The sequence below is a fragment of the Papaver somniferum genome, unplaced genomic scaffold (assembly GCF_003573695.1).
Source record: "Papaver somniferum cultivar HN1 unplaced genomic scaffold, ASM357369v1 unplaced-scaffold_79, whole genome shotgun sequence".
NCBI classification, from domain to species: Eukaryota; Viridiplantae; Streptophyta; class Magnoliopsida; order Ranunculales; family Papaveraceae; genus Papaver; species Papaver somniferum.
In genome coordinates, this window is record NW_020650859.1 from 828,072 (window position 1) to 850,856 (window position 22,785).

A 22,785-nucleotide genomic window follows, 5' to 3' on the forward strand; every position below is an offset into this window, starting at 1 on the left:
GGAGCATGATGGTATTTCCTCTCGAAAATGTTCTGTTCTACAGGTATTATGCCTCAACAGAAGCTATTGGGTTATCGTTGAACATGAGATTTTAGAAAATCTTTCAACTTTATAGATTGGTTATCGGCAGTATGACATGAGATTCTAATTTTCATATTCTTGCAGGAAAAGTTTACAAACCAACAGGTGTTTAATGAACTCTTATTATTTTATCAAGTTTAAGACCGCATAGATGAAGCAAAAGCTAACCCGTACAAAGGAATGGCTGTGCAGGCACTCTTCCTCGGATGATTTCATGGTATTATACTCCCTCCGTATTATTTTAGACGAAGTGAAAGTATTTTCACACCGATTAAGAAAATGGTAATTTTTTCCATATATATCCTTTAATAATAATTGTTAAAATATTTAAATTTCCTAATTTTTTGTTCCTTGTTTAAAGTGGTTGATTCCAGTGCAGGGCCAAATTAAGAAAGCTTGAAATTATGTAAACCTTCGTCTATTTTGGTACTAGAAAAAACCCCTTCCCCATCATTTAAAGTAGGATGGAGGGAGTAGTAATTTAAATTTGATTGAAACCATTTTTTTTTTCAATGTTTATGCTTATGAAGGAGAATATTTAATTTGTTTTGTTTACTGAGATAATTCTTCTTTCTGGAGGATTTGATGAAGGTTTTCTTTCTTAGTTTATCCTGTTACTTGTTTCATTAGTTTTCATTATTTTGTTAGCATTCTCTCGCATAGTTTCCAACTCTATACCTGAGTATTCTCTCGCATAGTTTCCAACTCTATACCTGAGTTTTCACTTGCGAAACTTCTACCTTGTTCATATTGAGTTCTCATTATCTGTTATGTGTAAATTTTTAATTACTATCTGCTACATTGAACAGCTGTTGGTGATCCTCTCGGGAAAAGTCATGTCCATTTGGATTCTCTGTTATGATGAAAAAGGTGGGCAGTCGATGGCTTCTATTTCAGTTCTTGCAAATTCAGTTCTTGCATGTCTTAAAACTTATTATAAATGACAAGCCTGCTCCACATTCTCAAGAGACCAATGCATCAGGATCTTCATGGCGTGTGATAAAAGTGGTAAATCGCCACCAGTTCATTCTAATACTTATAAGGAAATGATAATTTCAAGTGCGGAATATATCATGCATAGAAAACACTGGATGAAACTTACAACTTCCTCACATTAACACAAAAAAAGATAAACCCGTTCCCATTGAATTTGTATTTTGTATGACAACGTTTTTTGATGTTAATGTGAGGATGATTTATAGTTTTAAGTTCTATGTCAGTTGGACGCTCATACAACCAGTGATTCAAGATTCTATCTTCGGTTGGGTTCATTTACATGAGTGTCTCAGTCAACTGGATAATTATGGTAGCTCCCAGGTAATAAGTTTCTAGATCCCGTTCCCATTAACAGCATATGATTAATAAAACTGCTGAACTTGAATTCATTTTGGTTGTCATGCTTAAATTTTGGGTGGTTATTTACTCATTAGGTTACTGCAAGTGGGGAATTTAGTCCCTGAATTCTTCATCGCAATTATGAAGACTTTGTTGTCCAAAGATACTGCTGAGTATACATGACTACAACATGAGTGGTGTTTCCAGTTTGTAGGTTAATTATCCCAAGTAAATCACTTTGGATCACCAGCGGCAATACTCAGGGATGCTATTGTTTATTGGTTTAAGGTTATTTGATTGTCTTGGAATGGGTTTATATGCTCAGTACCTGGAAGAAGATCTGTACTGGCATATCTGGGTTTCAGTGATGGCAAAGTTTGTACTTTTACGTATTTCTCGGCGAACAGTTGGATGTCAATATATCTTTTGGAGATATCTCCTTAGAGCTAGAGCTGTCACAACCTGCATCCTGTATTATTCTGTATTTCTTTTGTTGTGCCTGGTTGGGTTTAAAGAGATGTACAAACTGTTCCACCTACTTTTGGTCATTACCTCATTTGATATAGATGATGCACGTATACTTATGCTCTTTGATTGAATGAATGGAGAGTATGAAAGGATTGGGATTTTAATTGAGATGATTATGTTTGGGTGATTTATGGCATAATTGTAGGGCTGTCTTCCCAAGTACAGAGTCTATTTCCGTTTAGTTATTTTTCATTGCTTTTGCATCAACCACTTCCATAAAATTACCTATTCAAGTTCTGTGAAATATTTTCTGGTTAGTTTGGTTATGTGTGTAAACATTACCTCATTATACGCACCTCTTATTTGGTCCCTTACATTCCTCAGAGGCATCTGTAACCTAATCTTGGATGTTTGTCCTTTATTTGAAGTATACGTTGCTCCATCTTTGGATTGTCCTCAGAGCAATAATGCAATGTTACCTACACAAGATTGTTCTGCTATGCTGTCAATAGTGTTATTCAAGAGTAACTACTCGATAAACAACTTGCTTGTTCCATTGTTTTTGATATATATTCAGTATATTATGGAACGAATTGGTCGACCGAATTTTTGGTGTCTCTAGAAAAATTACCTCTTGTGTGGTTGATGATGTATGTTTATTTTTTGCTGATAGAATTATCAGAGAGTAAAAAAGCATATGTTTATCACTGTCGGGTTGTCTGCGCTATTGCAGAGTAAATATATGCATGTTTAGCATCTTAGTTTTGCTTCATTTAGTTTCTTATGGTTATGGGTTTGAGTTGTGGTTTTGCAGGGGAGAAAAAGGATTTTGTACTACAAATAGCTGCCGATGAACTTGTTTAAGAGGTTTATAACAACACCGCACTGAGCACCATATTCTCTAACAATCAAAAAAAAGAAAAAACACCGCACTGAGCACTGATATTGGTATCTTCTGCTTTATTACTCTCGTTGTGCTGACTCTGTACAGGTCATCTATATATCTTCAACTTCATTGCTCTCTATTGTGGTTGCATTCTGATACTGAGTTTATCCTGCTATCAAATTCTCTCTTAAAATTGTACTAAATTTCATGGATAGGGCGTGGTTACAAAAAAAACTTACATACCTTTGCATAATGTAAGTTTTACAACTCTCCTCCCTGTTTCAAATCCCCGCCTAAGGATATTCTCTTCTCACTTTTTGTTGTTAGTCCTCCTCGAAAGCAGTCTCAATCGCTTATTTTTAGATGTTTCATCATGTGATGTATAGTTGCACAGGAGCCTGCAAACAGTTCGCTAAATTGCTAAGTTGTAGAACCGATTTTTTTTTTCTTGAACACATTGGGTTTTTTCTTGGATGTTGGAACTTGGCAAGGATGATTCTGCTAGTGTGTGGCGCCCTTCTACCAGGGCACAAGCGGAATATTATGGTTGACCCACACAATTCTCCAGTCAACCTATATTGGCGGACATAGTTGGTTTGAATCAGCTCCGTTTATGTGGTTAGGTTAAAATATGCCTCGGACAGTTTCATTTTGTTTCTCGGTGCAAAACCCTAACTCTCTCTCTATCTTTCTCTTATTCTGCCTCATTATCCCTTCTCTTACTGAACTTTAGGGTTTCAATGGGGAACTTTAATATGCTTCCAAAGGAGATGATGTTAGAGTATTAGTCTCCCCAACCCTTTCTCCTTTAGACCCTAACTCTGTCTCTTCCCTTCTTCCGCCATTATCCCTTCTCCTGCCAAACTTAAGGGTTTCAATGGGGAACATTATTTAATATGCTTCCGGAAGCGATGATGTTAGAAATCTTATCTCGTGTTCCAACTGAATCTGTTTTAGAGTGCAAACTGGTATCAAAACCGTGAAGAAATCTGGTGAAACTTCCATCCTTGTCTCAAATGCACATGAATCATCATCTCAAGGATTTTTCTGCTGGTAAGTTTTCTTATATTTTCATTTGTCGTGAATCAGAAATTAAAGAATTGTATTACAGTGAGTATGATGAAAGTTGTCATGAGGCACCCTTTAATAGAACAACTAGGATTAATTTACGCCCTCCATTTGGGAATAATTATTCTATTATTGGATCATGCAACGGTTTAATTTGTTTCAGTAGAAGGGTTAGAAAAACATTTCGAGAATGAGATTATGGACCTGCTTATATCTGTAACCAATTACTAGAGAGTATACTATCCTTCCAAATTTTCAAGGTGGATTCTACAGTAGGACTGGATTTGGTTATACTCCTTCGACCAATGAGTACAAGGTTGTTAGGATACGTGAGTCTGGGGGAGAAGACTCAAATGTGGGAATTGTTCAGGTATACACTCTTGGTAGTGGAAATGGATGGAGAAATATAGGAAGGGTCAACATTGGGAGGCTGAAATGGGTTTGTTATGGTGTGTTTGGATGAAAAAGGAACCGTCATTATTTCTTATAATTTGGCTGATGAAAAGTTTAGCCGATTTCCACCACCACAACCTTGTTTGACACGGCCTGGTGTTCCATGTAGTACTGCCGAACTAAGGGTTTTAGATGGTTTTCTAAGTGTTACTTTTCATAATAATACTGATTCTGACATATTATTCTAGAAGAAGAATAATGATAATGATGGCTTTAGCTGGAGTAAAGAGTTTAGTTTTGACATTAACAATTTGCGGCCTTTAGAGTTTGCTAAGAGTGGTAGGTTTCTGTGCTATAGGAATTTCGAAATTTATAGTTTCGATCCAAAAGTTTCTTCTGCCAACATGAATGTGAGTTTTGACAAGTGTATTTTTCAAGCAATCCATCACAAAATTACTTTACTTTCACTTAAAGTGTCGGAGAAATGGATACAAAAGCAATGGAATCCTGCGACAAACAACAATGATGGATTGAAGAAGCCGCAAACAAAATGAAAGATCATTAGGTATGTGTAATGGTGGTTACCTTCATTGAAAATTTTAAGCATTTTTAGATTAGATAGCGCGTATTCTTTTCTTATTCTAATTAGTTAGACAATATGTGCTGATATGATATCATGTATGAATTACTCTTTTATCTTCATATAATTTGCAATTTTGGTTTAACAGAGAATGTAATGCCAACCTTAGGACCTAATTTTTATGCACGCTTGGTTTGGTGATAACCATTGAGTTCAGATGCTAACTCACGCACTGCCGATATTAGCATTTACGAAAAAGATTACATTAGCATAGAGGATTTAGGCATCCGTTTTGGTAGAAAAGCTACTACCACCGTAGTTATTTCTTGTTTTTCTTTGATTATGGTGCATGCATGTTTGTGATGAGTCGGTTTACAGGCTTCCGCAGCAGTGTAAATATCAAGGGAACTATGAAATTGATTCACCAAATTAATATTAGTTAATGATAACTTGTGTTGACTGAGAACTCTCAAAGACAATTTGGCACTTCATATTACTGTACTGCTTCTATCTTTACCCCTTGCTGTTAATTATCTAAATGGATCATAAGCTTAGAATCTTTTAATTTGTGATACGTAGTTTAGAATCAAGACGGCTCGTGAATTAGATCAGTTTTCAAAGAGGTTTCGTCCGGCATATGTCCAATTACAGGAGGAGGAGTGTAAAGTCGTGAAACTTGGATTGGACATATGCGTGCTACTTAAATAAGGCAAAACTCAAAGGTTTTTACAATGATATTCTCAAATATGTGAGTTCCCTCTGATTTTCTGCCCTCTGATTTTCTCCATATTTATTTTTTTTCTATAAAAAGAAATTTTTTTAATTAAATTTGGTTGAATGCTATTTTGATATTATTACATGGCGTTATTAACCGGTACACCCTGAACCTCACAAACATGTAAAAGGAGAAGACAATTTTTTTTTGTAAATTTGAGGTCGTATGATCAGAAGGTCCAAGGAAATGTCATAATGATAATATTGGAATCGAAGGGGTGTGCAAACGTCAACAAGGATCTGCATTGTTTGCTCACTCCCCCAAAAGTTTCCTGGAGATGTCACGAGCCCATCTTGATTCGTAAATGATAACATGCTAGTCAACAAAGTAGTGGTACTGAAATAATAAATGGATTTGTGGTTTGAGTTTTTTTTTTCTGAAAGAATCAAGAGATAGTAGATATTTACGAAAGTACTTGATGTCTTTTTATTTCCAAAATCAAGTGACTCTAAACCACAGAATCCGTTTACAGTTAGATAGAATGCTCGCTTATAGATTAAAGCAATCAAGCGGATGTGGTATACCCGTCTAAGTGGCTATTTGAAACAATTTCCTTGCATATTAGTTTTTTATTTGGAATTATATCTATCTATGTCGATGGTACGGACATGATGGGTACTCTTGATGTAATAAGATACCTTAAGAGCTGTTTGAAATACGAATTTGAGATGAAAAATATGGGGAAAGTTCGGCCAAATACTGAGTTGTGGTATATTATTCCACCAGTTTGCATATGTCTAAAGTTGTCAGGAAATTTAACAAAGACATGCATCCTGATAGCACTCCCATGATCAGTTGAAGTACAAAATAAGTAAATTACCATTCCGTCTAAAGAAAGATGACGAAGATGTGTTGGGATATGAAATTCCCCTATTTAAGTGCAATAGACGCATTGTTGTACTTAACATAATGTATTCGACCAAATTTTACATCCTCAGGAAACTTGTTAGCTAGATATAGCTCATCACCAATGCAACATCATTGGAATGGTACAATGAATGTACTCATGTACTTAAAAGTAACCATTGACATGACTTTGTTTTATCCCTGTAAAGACATAAAAAGGAACTGCAATCCAAAGGTTGTTGATTATGAAGGAACAATAATATCTTTTCCAACGAAAGTAATCAGGGGGAGATATGGTAGACTATTTTCTATGTCATTACCGATATTCATTTTCAAAAAGTACATGACTAAAGAAACTGTCTAAAATAACTCTCAAAATAATCAGGGGAAGATGCCAACATCAGGTGGAGGATCCAAGGATATGATGTTGACATATTTTACTTCGAAATTGAAGTTGTGTTGTACTCTTTTTCCCATCGATCGAGAATAGTTTTTCCAAAAGGGTTTTGTTACAAGACAAGGTTTTAGCGAGACAACAGTAAAAACATCAAGTATGTTGAACGTTGAAGACATATAGATCGCATTGATATTACTGAAAATATCTGAATCAAAGAAATAAAACGCGATATTCTCTTATGCAACGTAACTTCCAGAATCAACAACATGGTCTTATAAACATTCAAGTCTCCAAAGTAATGTGTGATAAACTCCTTTCGACCGCATTAGAATAATGAAAATTTTCTGGCATCAGGGGGAGCATCTAATGGGTGTTTTCAACTCTTTTCCTTCACCGAGGTTACTTTCTCCCACACGTTTTTGTTGCTCGACAAGGTTTTTAATGAGACAACAACAAACACCGGGAATATGATTTCCCATCTAAGGATATTGTCTTTCCCACAAGGATTTTATGCCTTAAGTGTTTTGAAGCAACTAGTCAACTTCAATGGAGCAAAGTTATCATATGCAACGGATAACCTTTACTTTCATCTATCACGTGGTACACTTTTCCCTTCGGCAAGATTTTGTCCCGCTGGGTTTTCCTTGTCAAGGTTTTAATGAGGCAACATATACACATCCAAGTATGTTCTAAGTTTTCTTAATATTGTATATTTTTTATTTAGTTCAGGTTTTGTCCCTATGGGTTTTTCCTGTCGAAGTTTTAAGAAGGCAATTAACTTAGACTTGGCGGTCCTTGAAGACCGTATTCCATGCGATGAACTACATGTAAAGTACCAGATACAACATGTGAAGTACTATAGGCGAGGAGTTGTACCAAGGTTTTGTCCCAAAGGGGTTTTCCTTGTCAAAGTTTTAATGAGGCTGTTGATTACGACACAAGTCATCAAGGAGAGGACAACATTTGAAGAACTGCATTCGAAGCACTAAATGTGAAGCACTGCATATGAAGTTATATTGGACCGCATAAGGGGGAGTGTTGTAGGGCCCACGGCCCATAGATGTGCGACCCAACTAGATATCTCGGGTTTCCCTTCTACATGTATATAAAAGATATTGTTCCATGTAACCCTATTGTCCTGATCGATAAAAAACCCTCTTTGCTTCTTTACTTTCTCCATATTTCCACTGCAACAGTCTATCTGCTTTTTTATTTAATGAAACCCCCCATAAGAAATGGGTATTTTACTGCCCCCCGGACCTTTGTTGCCTGCAAGTGGGGCTTGCCTATCAGTACCGTCCCTAGTTGGTCTCTTCTGGTTAAGTTTTTGACGAGATGATGCGATTCAGTAAACTAGGCTTTAGATTTTGAGATTTTAGAATGAGGAATGGGTTCCACTTGAGATATGAATGTTGGCAGCGGCGTGGAGAATGATGGTAGTTCTTGCTCAATTTTGGGAAGATAATGAGATCGTCAACTTTGTTGTCTCATAATTACTAACAACAATCCATCTTATACGAGGAATCCATATTATACGAGGAATTCATGAAGATTTTTCTTCGTTTGGGTTTCAATTTTACAAATCACCCTTAACTGCCTCTCAAATCAACTGAATTAATCCCAGTTAAGATTTTAATCGAGTAAGGATCCGATGTCATTTATCTATTTTGTAAGGGTATTTTGGCAAAAAAAAATAGACGGTCAATATTAGTTCAAACGCATCGACTGCATCTTCTACGACCCATACCCTAATTAGACTATAAACTTAGGACCCTTTTACAAAATATCTCTAATGAATATGTCTCCCTATCATTTAAATATACATATGTTTTCTTCCTTTCTCTATGTTATTATGTCCACCACCATTCTTCGACACACCACCACCATCGAGCTTCCATTAATGGAGGTTTTTGAAGAAAAAAATTAGCCAGCATTGTAAATCATTTACCACCGATGGATTACTTTCTGTCTCATCATGTTTTAATGAAAACATAAAAGCAAACTCTACCAATTCAGCTCAATTATCAATGAAAAGCTTCAAATTTTGCCTCCCAATAAGCCGTCAGATTTGTCTATGAATTCTCTGAGGCGGAACTACAACCAAGCTATTTTCCGGGATAAAGAAAAGGCCAAACCAGGGGTAAAGATTGTTTCTAATTCCGTCCCTTATTCTCGGAAAGATGTGTAACTTTGACCTTGTGAATATTACTTAGCAAAAAAGTGATAAAAATACGTCCCTTACGTCCGTGAGAATAAGATGCCAGTCCTGTTAATATCCACGGTGTTAATTGTTTTCTTGATTTCTTGGAACCCGAGTAAATTTAATTTATTTCAACATGCATCTTTAAACGTGATCATGATATAATGACCGACATCCTTTCGCATGGAATTGTGAGTGCATTTTGTTTCTCACGCCATGGAGTGATACTACACTTATCCAAAACTATCGGGTAAAATCCCGTGAGAGTATCGGATAAATGAGGGGAATGCATCTCTGTATTGGAATATGGAAAGACTGCAGTGGGTCCCAGATACTGAGTCTGGGTAAACTTCGCATTATTGATTTGTGACAGGCTTCTGTTGTCTAATAAAATCAAAAATTTCGAGAAAAGCATGCGAGGAATCATTGACCTATTCCAAGGAATAGCAACCTAGCCAACCTCTAGGGGCACACCATAGGCCATATAGGTTAGCTGGTTTGCTAATTGGCTTTCTCTTGGAAGTTGTGGTCAATGGTACACAGGCAGGGAGAAAAAATAGCTTTTTCTCCTGGGAAAATGTGGTGATTAAGCTTAATTTCTTCCACTACACGTGTACGGCCGAGAGTTATTGTTTTGCGTATAAATGAATGATCATTGATATCTTGGTTTTTCTCATAGTTCTCTCTGCTGCTGAATTCTGATTTCACCAACTGTCTTTTTGAGGCAAGCCATTTGTTCATTTCAACAACCCTTCCGTGTGATCATCATCTTCATTTCTTCTCTCAAGTGAAACATTAATTTAGAGATTGAGAACTGTGATTTCATTCTCATCTGATCTCTAATCAGAACTTGAATGTTTGAAATTTCTTCTATTATCTTCATAATATAGCTGTCAGGTAGATTCGATCACGAATTGAAGCATTTTATGTAAGTAGTTTTGCATAATTTCAGTTGCTTTGGTTAGGTTTCTTGATTAATTTTCTTCCAGTAATCATTCATTTCCAAACAAACTGATCGTAGTTAATGACTAGATCCTCCAAAATGAGCAAAAAGAAAAGGAAGAAGCAAAATGGTGGTTTAGATCCTGATGAATCGGTACGTGAGGATTCGGAAAAACACCAGGTAATTCTTTTTTCTCTTTTTTCTTTCTTTCGGTTGGATAATTAATCAAGGTTTGAAGTCAATTAAACACAGAGTATTGTGTGCCTGCATGATGAATTAAGCTGCTATTCCAACAGTTGTTCTAATTAGTGATCAAATGTATGTATCGGTCTGTTTTGATCTTATTTTCTCTACCTATGCTTTTTCATAGGTTTAGGGATTCGGTTGTAACCTTAATTATTTGTTTTTATCACTTTGGATTTCTTATATATACCAAGATTTTGTTGTTTTTCTGTGCTAAATTTGATCTTAACTTCTTTGATATTCTGTTTGAGGATTTATTTACATGCATTGAATTATTAGTCTAGTATTAATAGGATTTATATGGAATTTGGATTTAAGGTTTATACTTGTAATTTTATATGTATCTTAATTTTTGGAATTTCGATCTTATTGTTTTGGCCTGATTTGGGATTTCTTGTTTTTGTTCAGTTGTTTTGGCTTAAGAAATTCTGTGGTCGGGGTGATGTTAGAGTTGATAATATTTTTCCACGCGATGGAGATGGTAATGTTAGGCTTTCTCCTCATATATGGAAGCAAACAATGGAATGAGGAATGCGGTGGAGAATGTGAGGGACGAGGCAAAACGGCGAGCCTTAACGGTACGATTTTTCTTTTGGTTCATGTTTTAGAAGTATGAGTATGAAAAACATTTCGTTCTCGATCTTAAATTTCCATTTCGCCTGGGGATTTCTTTGTTTATGTGCATCCGAGTAGTCAACTAAACGCTATGGAACGAACAAGTGAAATGAGACAAGAGCAGATGATAGCAGAGATCAGAATGCCTTAGGTCTTATATGGTGCTTTTTTGATTTTAATTTACAGCGAATTTTCTGTTTAAGTTATCAAACGACAAATTCTTCCTCTCCATTTCTTTTATCACTAAATTTCTTCTCTTGTGATTACTATTACAAATGCTTGAATACATAGCAGCTCTTATGGTGCATTATTCCAAGTTCAAGGAGATGTAGCTGAAATACCAGCAATGGCACGGATCGTTAAGTTTCCAATAGCTACTCGGTCACTCTTGCACTTGCAGCACGTCTAACACCATGTGCATATTTCATTGTATCCTAAATTCCTAATTTTATTTTCAACCACAATGGACTTATTCCTTTGTTGTTTTGTGTCTAATACGAAACATTTAGTACTTAACACACATTTACCACAACCATGGAATTTGATTGTTGCGGAGCTGACAAACTTCCATTTCTTTGAACAATAGTGTTAACTACTCAAGATTGTATATGTATTAGCTAGTGGTTGGTTTTATTGCTATGGTGTCAAAGTGATATCAAGATTAATCAAAAGAGCATATACATTTTATTTTTTTTTTGTTGTACATATTTAGCTAACGAATATATTTTTGATGTCTCTAACAATTAATTACCTCTTGTATGGTTCATGATGGTGAATGAAACTTGAGTGGCACATGAAGGCTTAAAATAGATCTTCAATTTGAAAGTAAGACACTGCAAGCTGAACGTTCGTGTCGTCTATAAATTTTCAAACATTACTTTATACTACAATCATAGCATTCTTCTTATTTAATTAATTAGTTCTAAATCTCACATTCATAAACATATTTAGTTATTTAATTAAGGTTTTGTGCTTAATTTATGATGCTTCTTCACTCTTGACATGATTCAGCACTACAATAGCGGTATAGTGCTGAAAGGATTGCATGGAGGTGAAGGCGGTGGGACTGGGGGTACCTCCAAAGCATAATCTACTCCGACAGTCGCAGCCTTGAGAACCTCGAAAAGGACCGCCGTGGTTTGATATTCCTTTGTAAGTTGTTCACTGAAATTACTGACATAAATAGCAAAACTAGTTAACAATTAATGAACGAATACATATTGGCTAAGCAAGACGATGAAATTTATTGAGGAAAGTCTCACCGATTATCAGCAGCCTTCTGCAATGCTTCGGTGTATTTTTCGTAGTACTGCTGATAGAAACTCCGTATCTCACGTGCATCGCTCTTTTTTACTCTTTCCTTTAAAGTGGGTTCGTATTCCTAAGCTTAGAAAAGTAACAAACGATGCGCAAAAGATTAATTTTTTGGCTCATCAGACAATATATATATATGTCATACATACTGATTCACACTGTACTTGATTGCGCTTAGGGACCAAAATATGCTAATACTGAATTCTTAACTGTAGAAGTATATGATCAGCAGAACAGAAGAACTCTGACCTTTTCTAGACGCTGTAGAAGTGCAGTCTTAAATTGGCGAACACCGCGTCCGCTTGCAGTTGGATCCAACTTGTGAGCTTTCTCATAGGCATAAAATCGACCTATAATACCAAAACCCTTATGATCAGTTCATCCAAACAATCATAATAAAACAGTAACCACAAAAGCAACTATGAGGACCTTAATAAGCTCATTTTCTACCTGATAAGATAAGCAACCATCAGTACAGTAACGCTTAACTTAATATTAAAAAAAATAATAACATAATAATAATAATCTTCAACTGAAAAAACAAACTCCAAAAAAAAAAAAAGTTAAATCAATTACTTACACAGAAAAGCAACTCTGGTGTTACTTGTTTGAACTTGATTAGCAACACGAAGGATTGGAGCAATCTCAGCAAGAGATGATGGTACGATCTCACTCTGAACCATCGATTCACCAGCAGTCTGATGAGGGGTTGGCATAATCCGCCTTTCATCAGTGTTTCTTGTGGAAAAAGAAGACATCTGTAACTAGCTACTCGAAACAAACTTCTTCTTTTATTTTATTATTTTTAGAGTGGTACAAATAAAGAAGAAAAAAAACAGCTAAGTAAAGTAAGAGAGACACCGACTTTAATAAGCAAAAACGAGTGAATCGAATATCAACTTTTCTTCCTCTTCTTTAAAAACGCACTTGTTAATGCGTGTATGGGCCACTGAAGAATATATATATTTTTTTTTTGAAAAAGATAAGATGGAATTAGAAAAGAAGGTGCCAAGACAGCACCCTGGAAAGATACACGAGAGAAAAAAATATTTAGATAAATAAATAGATAGTGGAGGGAGCATATGTTTGGTAATTTCTCTGAAAATGTTTGGGGTGTCACCGATGGAGAGACTCCTCCGCTATTTGGACAATTTTGGTGCTTTAGTTCGTACTCACTTTAGTAGGAAGTTGATGTCAATATTCATTTTGGATAGCATTTTATCCCAACATTAATTTTAGATAGCATTTGATGCCATTTTGAATAGCATTCGTACTCACTTTAATCAGGATGCGCTAACCACGCGTACACGTACAGAGTGGTATTTTTCTTATCTTAATACAATGCAGCAGCATCTTTAGATGGGACATCAGTGGCTAGATAGGTTTTATCTTTGATCTTGACTCCAACATCATCTAATTAAGGTCTCCCATATTTATCCAAAAACTGTTAAATCCAAATATAAGGGTAAATATATTTATGTTAGACAGTCTAAGAAATTAGATTCCCAAATAATGTATAACCAGTGTTTCGCCCGTGCTTTGCACTGGCTTAAGTTAATCATCCAATAAATTGAAGTATCACATTGACGGTACCTATGCACAATTTAGCATAAGGCACTATCAATCAGAAGTGAGCGTTCAAAAATTAATTGTATTAGGAAAATGAATGTTTAAAAAATAAAAAGAATTGAATTCCAAAAGAGCAGGAGATACAATTGATTACAAGTTCAAAAATGTTGTCATATTTTGAACAAAAACTAACAACTCCTTTGTCGGGTGTGCCAAACCGAACTTCGCAACAACACATTGCAACTGTCCCCAATACCAAGGAGATTACTATATATTGAATGCAACTGTCACCCCAACACGAAGGAGAATATGGTTACTAAAGATTGGACAGACCTTTTGTCTGTGTTTTGCATCCTGGAGCTCTAGCCAGATGTGTCCCAAGAGACGTCAAACACATTGTTATACCACCACACTACATCATAATAGCTATCCATCAGCAAGTACTTTAATATATTGCAACACCGGCAAGAAGCACCTGGGAACCACCAATGGTATGAAAACACAAAACATAATCAGAAATTAAATAAGGATTACAGATCAACTATAATATCTTCCCCGGGAAAACACCAAAAACGGTGAATCTCCCTGCATTTTTCTAAAATGCAGCATTAACTCCAATAAAAATCAATGTAAAATGCAATTATCAAGACCTACTCTAGCATTGACCTAATGACCTCCAAGGCTCCAACTGCAGGTTTCAGATCTCAAAATAATCACATATGATATTAAAACTGATGGGTTTTATGCAAACAATTGGAACAGAGGTTCTGTGATCTTCAAAAAGAATAAATGGTTTCTAACTTACCTTGGTTTCCGTACCTTCAACAGAATGGGAATGTCTTTGAGAGGTTTGCATTTAGAGAATGAGAATGCCATTGAGACGTTTGCATCTAACTACCGGTTCAGACTGACATTCACGAGTTGAAAATCTTATATAAACCTGTTGAAACAAAGATCGGAAACGAAAGTATATTAGCTGTGAATAAAAAAAAACCACGGTCCTTGTCAAAAACATGGCGCGTACTAACTCTATTAAGAAAATACAATAAAATGGTTTCCCAAATAAAACTCAAATACTCAGCAATCAACATAGCACCCAAGTTAACATACCGTGAGACTCCTTCAACGATCACACGAAGTTTATCACGCTGGTAAGACCTAATAAGAGAACCCTGCGAGTGGAGGTATAAAATAATTAGCATACCATGAATTTGAATAACAACTTTTGGACATTGGTATAATTACCTTTATAAGAAGTAACATTTCCACAATTTCCCACAGTTGAGCCCGTCGATCTTGAGATAATGGTGCAAATAATGTCTTATAATGTGCAAAGTATAAAAAATTTAACACATTTTTGCATAGCATGTATATCTAAATGCACCTGTCAGCGGTATATCAAATTCCCATTTCATCATTAGACCTCCTTGTGGTCTTTCCAATCTGCCAGTCCACATGCGTCAATACACCCAGCGGGTCATCCGTATTATGATTATTTGGATGCTCAATTTTAACCTGGCCATGGCCATCATAACAAAACGGACCTATAATAAAATAACAAAGATAATGAGATTTAGTTGAATACACACAATAGCGATCCAATTTTTGTTCATATGAGTAGTGACCATATAGTCCTTATTCTGGTAATTAAGAGTATAAAGATTAGAAGAGAATAGAGTATACAATGATATCAAACAAAAATAAGTAAGTTCGCAATTTTTGTTAATATGAGTAGTGACCATGTAGTCCTTATTCTGGTAATTAAGAGTATAAAGATTAGAAGAGAATAGAGTATACAAAGATATCAAACAAAAATAAGTAAGTCCAAAATGCTAAGAAAATAGTGTAGAAAATTGAGAGATATACTCGAGAATGAGACATTACCACCAGAATTGTGTGACTTCACCTATTGTGGACAATTAGCGACACTACATTTGCAATTCATAATACAAATTCATATATGGATTATGTAGTCTTGTTTTCAATCAGCTTAAGTTTTGTGTTTCTATTTGAAACTTATAATAATTGTGCGGCCAAGATGAATGGTTGCTTGCCATTTTGGACAGCAAAGGCTTGAATGGAAGAAAACAAAATCCATATCCTTGACAGCCATTCAAGGTATAGAGCTTTCCGACCATTGGTGATAAGCACACTACTTTGTATATTATCGATGAAGGTTGAGATTTAAATGCAGCATAATCATCCATAAACATCCAAATATTACTGAGTAAGTAAATAAGTCCATTCTCAACTAAATTTATGTCCTCTTTAATGTCATCAGTTTGTAACTGCATAGATGCAAAAGTAGCTTATCTTATGAAATAAATCGTTTAAATTTTCTAATACGAAAGCGATCGACGTATCCTTATTCGTCGACGTCAATATTCCAAATAGCCTTGCCAGCCTCTCCACCGATAATATGAAAACAAAGTGATTTTGATTATAAAATAACAACACTTGATGAAACAAAATTGTATATATCATGAATGAAGAGAAAAACTTGAGAAAGAAATAGACAAATGGAGAATAGAGTTAGGGTTTTGTAGCAAATCCGATACCTTTTCCAGTAAAATAAAACAAAAAACAGAACAGGGTTAGGTTTATATGGGATTTTGCTGAATCGTAACTTGTTAGATAATCTTCTCTAGGGTTTGTTCAGAATAGTTACAGTAAAAGAGCAGAGAATAGGAAAGTGTAGAGAATAAAATTAGGGAATGAGTTTTGTGACCCGAGGAGGATTAAGAATAAAATTAGGGCATGAGTTTTACGAGGAGGATTAATAAGCGTGGGTTTCGACCACCCACCTCATTTCGTGTGTGGCAAAAAACACCGAAAATATCACAAAACTCAAACTTTTTATCGGTCTATATTCTCTTAACTGGGAAAGAAGCTCTAGAATTCGAGCTTTGTTCAGCTTTCAACCACAGCTCTTTGAATTGGACTCAAATTATATATACAACAATGACATTGATTTAGCCTGTTTTTCTTTTTCTCCAGAATTTGGCGTTTTTGAGTGTCAATTACATTGGATAGGAATCCATTAATGAATGGTTTAGCATCTGGAATGGAATAAGAATGTGATTTACGTTTCCGTTTAGATCTTTCCTTTGAATGTGCATTTGTCAAGCATTTGTGTGTATGAATTCCTGTGTTTATTTTGTAGATCTACTCACTCTGTAGTAATTTTCGCAAGTTTAACTGATAAGTAAGTTTACTTCAAGATAAGTATAACTTTGTTGCTTTCCGTCAAAACTGATCATCATATCAATCAAAACAGTAACATAGTTACACGGAGTACCAGTACTTCTGAGTACACTAGCTATTTGTCAATTTTTTAGATGGTGAAAGGTAATTTTTGACGTGATATTTGAGATGTTTTCATCACGAGGTAAGGTGGTGGCCTTTGCATCCACTATGATCAAATTTTCAAGTCTAATTCAGGGACTTGAGAAGTGATGTGCACCTGATCTGACAACCAAAATGAGTGTTGGCAGTTGTAGCTAGCACACCACCAAAACAAAATAACTAAATATTCAATACCTTCTCAGAAGAAAAAACATGAAATGAAAAGCTCGCAGGCAGTGTACTTTGGTTAATTTGTATTTCTGAATTATTCCTCTCAACCTGTCTAAGTTATATTACGTCACCACATCATAAATATCAAGATCTTATTTATTTATTTATTTTGAAGCATATCAAGATCTTACAGACAAACACCGCCTCCTCCTCAGGATGTTTTCTAAAATAAACCAATATCTCGTTAAGTGAATAAACAAAATTTCTATCATCATTTTGGAACCAAAATTTCAACTACAGACCGAGTAGATCTACAAAATGAACACAGGAATACTTAAACATCAATTCTTGAAATTGCAATTGTATTCAGAAAGCGGAAATGAAAAATCGTTATACATGAATCGCATTCACATTCAAGATGCTAACCAACTAAATTTTATTGATGGATTCATGTTACAGAAACATATAACCTAGGATCTAGTAGTTCCATTAATTTTTTTCACCGATCTTTAAGACTCCTGAAGATGCGATAAAAAAACGTCTTGAATCATAATTGAAAAACATCTATGTTCATAGTCAGTAAAGGAAGATCCAGAAGATCAAGACCAACTCAATCTCCGAGTGAATAAGAAGAAGTATGAAATGGTTTTGGGAGGAGAAATCATTATGCTAAAACTTATTCATTTGTGATGTTGTATGCCAGAGTTGATACCGATAATAAACCAGCATCTCATTCATAAATCTGTTAAAGATAATGGTTAATTTGTGATGGTCAAACATGAACATGACTGGACGGTCAAAGATGATAAATCATTTATGTAGACGTGGAAAAATCCTGTTTCTACATCCAAGAAACATAAACATGCATAGGAAGTGATAACGTAAAGGATTCATAAAAACACAAGATATACGTGGTTCAGCATAATTACTTACGTCCACGGGAGTTAGGGGATGATCTTATTACTCGATTTTATGATTACAAAGGGTATGAATCAGTCAAAATTTCTCCTTACTGGAAGCTCTTAGTCTACTCTTCTCACCTTCCTTTTTGCCTTCTACATAGCTCTCTATTTTAGCCACAAGTGATGATATAACCAAATTACAGTGTGAGTCGTGGTATTTCTTCCTTGAAGTTCTTCTCGGGTCAAGGATGATGCTTCTTCCGAGATACTAGGACAAGCTTAGCGATACACTCTCCCGATGTTCTCTTTGTCCGATGTTGCTTGCTTGATGAGTATTGCCGATGTCGCCCTTTATATGCTTGGCCGAGTCTTACTTTGACCTGATTCTCGTTACCTTCCCAACTACTTTGTCAGTGCATTTATTTCCTCTTGTACCCGATGATTGTCTCTTCAGTCACCTCCGACCTCTATATGTATCGTCTTCACGGATTCCCTTAGTGTCTCTTTTCTCATGCCCAGACCGGATAGAATGATTTGGTGCTTCACACTTCATCTGTTGTTGATGTCTTACTATCTAGAATTGCTCCATCTGGGTCTGTGAATTATTTACACCTACAATCTATACTAAGTAAAGCCTATTACAACCTAGGACCGTAGACTACTGTCTAGAGATACGGACTCTAGAGTCATCTTAACTTGGTCGATCATCTAGAGAATTCTTTTTCTAGACCTTTCTTTCTTAGTCAGTAAAATAAGGGAATTGGTCACGTGTGTTTTGAATACTCTAGAGTAAACTAGAGTAGTATAGGTCGGTCACTCACTTATGAGCGGAACTGTAAAGGGGGTTTGGCCCAGGGCCATAAGTTTCAACGCAGTCCTAACCAAGTTTGTCGATCACTTTCTAATGCAAAAATATGAACAAAATCACTTTCTTTAACAATCATTAATAGTAATAATTGAAACTAAATTGAAACTAACGGGTAGAGAGAAGAATAGACTTAAACAAACTTTGATATTGATTAATAACTTATTTTAATACATGAGAACTCAATACATATTTATATACAAGATATCTTCGACTCCAAGATAATCAAGTTTCCTAACTAAAGACAATTTCCTAATACAAAAGAAATTCTAAAAATATTAAAAACTCAACTTTGTACAAAGTTAGGAAACAATGTACAAGTTGGTTATATTGTGTTAACACCCTCCCGCAAGCGTAACGGGTTATCTTGAACCGTAAGCTTGAAACGTAAAAGAGAAAACCTATCTTTAGAAAGTGGTTTTGTGAAAATGTCCGCAATTTGATCTTTAGAAGAAACAAAACGAACATCCAGAAGTTTGGAAGCAACTTGATCACGAACAAATTGATAATCAATCTCTATATGTTTAGTCCGAGCATGGAAAATAGGATTAACTGTGAGATAGGTAGCACCAAGATTGTCACACCATAAAATCGGAGGAGAATGTGTAGAAGAAAGTGTAGATGAAACAGTTGAAGATGCCGACATGGTTATGAGAATTGAAACTAAATTGAAACTAACATGTAGAGAGAAGAATAGACTTAAACAAACTTTGATATTGATTACTAACTTATTTTAATACATGAGAACTCAATACATATTTATATACAAGATATCTTCGAATCCAAGATAATCAAATTTCCTAACTAAAGACAATTTCCTAATACAAAAGAAATTCTAAAAATATTAAAAACTCAACTTTGTACAAAGTTAGGAAACAATGTACAAGTTGGTTATATTGTGTTAACAGTAATTGATTTAGCATTCTTGAGTTGAAAAACTAACAGATAAAGTAATCACATTCCTTAATAAACTAGCCTTGATGTGTACTACTGGGAATGGTCCTAAATTTCTCATATGGATCCCTGCGTTTAAGTGTTAGACAAATTGTCGTCCCATAGGGGCCGGTTAAACCCATAAACTATTTCTTGCAAACTTGACTCGTATTTTCAAAAGGAAAAATTTCTAAAATGATGAGCTACTACTGATTTATTCTGCACAAAATTGGTTAAAAAGACCAAAATCAACAATTTCTAGGTGAAAAGAACATTTAGATTTTGATACTGCTTAAATGGAAAAAATGTAAAAGTAGTTAGGATGTAAACAGTTTCATCCTGCCCATTTTTAAATATTTTTTCTTATTTTTGATTTACATCAGGATGCATCCAGTTTCATCCTCACTATTTTTTAAGTTTAAGTCAGGATAAATCCAGTTTCATCCTTGCTATTTTTTTAGTGTCCATTTTACTCATACTAATTTTTACTCGTCCATTTACCCATTAATCCGACCTGGAAAATACGAGTCAATTTTTGTTATGATAGAAATAAAATTGTGTGGTGCAGTATTAGAACCGATGCCCAACTTTAAGACTTGTACCAAATCTTCGCGGATTTTGCCACGTGTGATTTGGCATCATTGAATGACAATTTATGGCAACGCCTAATCTGTTGATTAAATATGACATTTATGGTGACACCCAATATCTTGATAGAATTAATGAAAAGAAAGAAAATATCATAATAACACCGGTTTTAGTTTATTTTGGAGGACCCTTTCATAATGAGCAAGATCATGCATTACAAATATGTAGTAAGTTATCATGAAAAGATAAAATAGCAAATATTTTATTTCCTCAAGTAACTTAACGTACAACCCCAATATACATAAATAAGATTCTAGTTAAGGAATATGTTGACATGCTACATGTTTGTTAGCTCTAAACCCTGTGACTATAAAAGACTGTGAAAGAACGAAAGAAACCATTAACATTATCCTTAGTTTTCATTTTCAAGGCTGATTCTAGTTTGAATCATAATGCCAAAATCATTATTTCTAGTTTTAGGATAGCTTCTATCATCTTCTTCACTCTTCTTGCTTTAACATTTTTCTGTGCACAATCAGTTGACGGTATTGACATTGTTTGGAACAAAAAGATTGTCACCGTGCAAAATGATATAGATCCAGACATAGCATTCAAAATCCATTGCAAATCAAGGGAAGATGATTTCGGTGAGCATACTCTATATTACAAACAAAGTTTCTATTGGAGATTTAGAGTTAATTTTGATGCAGACAATCAAATTTAAATGAGATTCAAGTTGATATGATCCTAATGAAAAAAAGGATCACATAATGGAGTTTTTTGCTTACAAAACTTGGAGGGACTGTGACAGATATTGTTTAGATGATTGTATTTGGAGCATTCGTCGAGATGGTGGCTACTATGATAAAACTAAAGCAGATAAATAGTTTCCGTTTAAAAAGATGTTTTCTTTAAATGATTCTAATTCTAGACTGGCAGCGGATAATAACGTAGAAAAATATAATGGTGGTTTAGATCCGATAATAATTTTCCAAACAAACTCACAATCAATCCGGTATTTCCGTTTTCTTAAAGTTAGTTGAAATCTAATAATTGCTTGCTTCATTAAGATGCAGTTGCCGCTTCTTGATAACAAGGTAATCATAGATACATTCACATCTACTACACGTTTTTTGAATTTTTGTTGTTAATTATGATAATAAATTCTTACAAGTCTCAGTAATTCTGCAAGCATTATTTAGTCATGGAATACTGTACTGCCAGTTAGACTAGTTCTCATAAGTTTATGGCCCATAACGGAGGGTTTCAGTAATGGGAACAGTGCATAAGGTCAAATGACTCTAATCAGCTGGAAATTGTCCGTTAATTTAGTCTTGCCAACAACGTCAGTACTTCAGCTACGAAATTCACTATGTCCACATGAGAAACAAAGAAAGATGCTTAATTCCTTTTTTTTTTCTTTTTTTTTTTGATCGGTGATGCTTAATTCTTTTTACGAATAGTTGTTTTTACTACTCAAAAACGATCGAGCACATGTATTCATAATTTGCTATGAAACGTATTACTAATTCTACTTTGCCTAAACGCCAAATTCCCGGAAGTTGCTTTCAGCTTATTATTATCACAGATGAAGCATAAATATCACATTCTACCGAGTAGATTCTACTCTGAGTAAGTTCACATTCTACTTTGCTTTCACCAAATTCTACTCTGAGTAAGTTCACATTCAGAGGAAACATAAACATCACAGATGAAACGAAAAATTGTTACACAATCATATGACCATCATTCAAATTCAATATGCTAACAACCCATTAACTTTTTTATTATTATTATTACATAAACTGATGCCATTTTACCACCAATCTTAAAATTCCTAAAAATTCTCGGCGTAGAATCTTCAATAGAGGGCAAGACACAAACTTGAAAGAACTTTTATAACAACAATAACTAGTTCAAATGACTCAAATGAACTAGTTAGAAATTTGTTCAATTGCTTAGATCTTATGTAACTTCACAAGACACAATCGAAGTAAAAACAATTTGATTCACTTGAATCGGTTCATGAACTTTATATCCATGGTTTGCAAAAGCATTCCTTAATCAATAAAGATGAGTTTCAATAACAATCGTTTTTAGACATAACCTATTCAAGTTCGCGGACTGGGTTTCACGGACGTAAGTTCCCGGACGGAGTTCATAAACTCCAGCAGAAATTCTCGAGTTTGAACACTTCGCCAGTTCGCGGACTAAGCTTGCTGAGTGAGTTTACAAACTCCTGTTCTCTTGATCAACAAAGTTCGCAAA

General features: G+C 35.0%; 1 protein-coding gene and 1 long non-coding RNA gene across 3 annotated transcripts; one reads left to right on the top strand and one right to left on the bottom strand.

Annotated features, from left to right (window-relative positions):
- The first annotated feature begins 9,718 nt into the window (after window positions 1-9,718).
- LOC113344754 lies at window positions 9,719-11,521 on the top strand. Its single transcript, XR_003357911.1, has 3 exons — window positions 9,719-9,957; window positions 10,062-10,152; window positions 10,624-11,521. It is a non-coding gene; the product is annotated as an uncharacterized LOC113344754 (long non-coding RNA).
- Window positions 11,522-11,620: 99 nt separating this feature from the next.
- Window positions 11,621-13,021, bottom strand: LOC113344753 (callose synthase 3-like). 2 transcript variants are annotated; one of them, XM_026588690.1, is made up of 4 exons: window positions 12,725-13,021; window positions 12,394-12,494; window positions 12,093-12,211; window positions 11,621-11,994 (listed from the first exon to the last, which is right to left on the bottom strand). In XM_026588690.1, the coding sequence occupies exons 1-4, from the start codon at window positions 12,900-12,902 to the stop codon at window positions 11,844-11,846; spliced, it is 549 nt and encodes a 182-aa protein (XP_026444475.1). In that variant the 5' UTR covers window positions 12,903-13,021; the 3' UTR covers window positions 11,621-11,843. The 2 variants fall into 2 exon arrangements, with proteins under 2 accessions (XP_026444475.1, XP_026444474.1); XM_026588689.1 differs by having other exon boundaries at window positions 11,627-12,003.
- Window positions 13,022-22,785: the final 9,764 nt, after the last annotated feature.

Excerpts from the sequence above, each read along its gene's own strand:
- LOC113344753 (XM_026588689.1), bottom strand. The coding sequence starts at position 12,902 with ATGTCTTCTTTTTCCACAAGAAACACTGATGAAAGGCGGATTATGCCA. Across the intron at positions 12,212-12,393 it reads TTCTACAGCGTCTAGAAAAG|GAATACGAACCCACTTTAAA; the intron begins GTCAGAGTTCTT and ends TTCTAAGCTTAG. Across the intron at positions 12,004-12,092 it reads CAGAAGGCTGCTGATAATCG|TAATTTCAGTGAACAACTTA; the intron begins GTGAGACTTTCC and ends TATTTATGTCAG.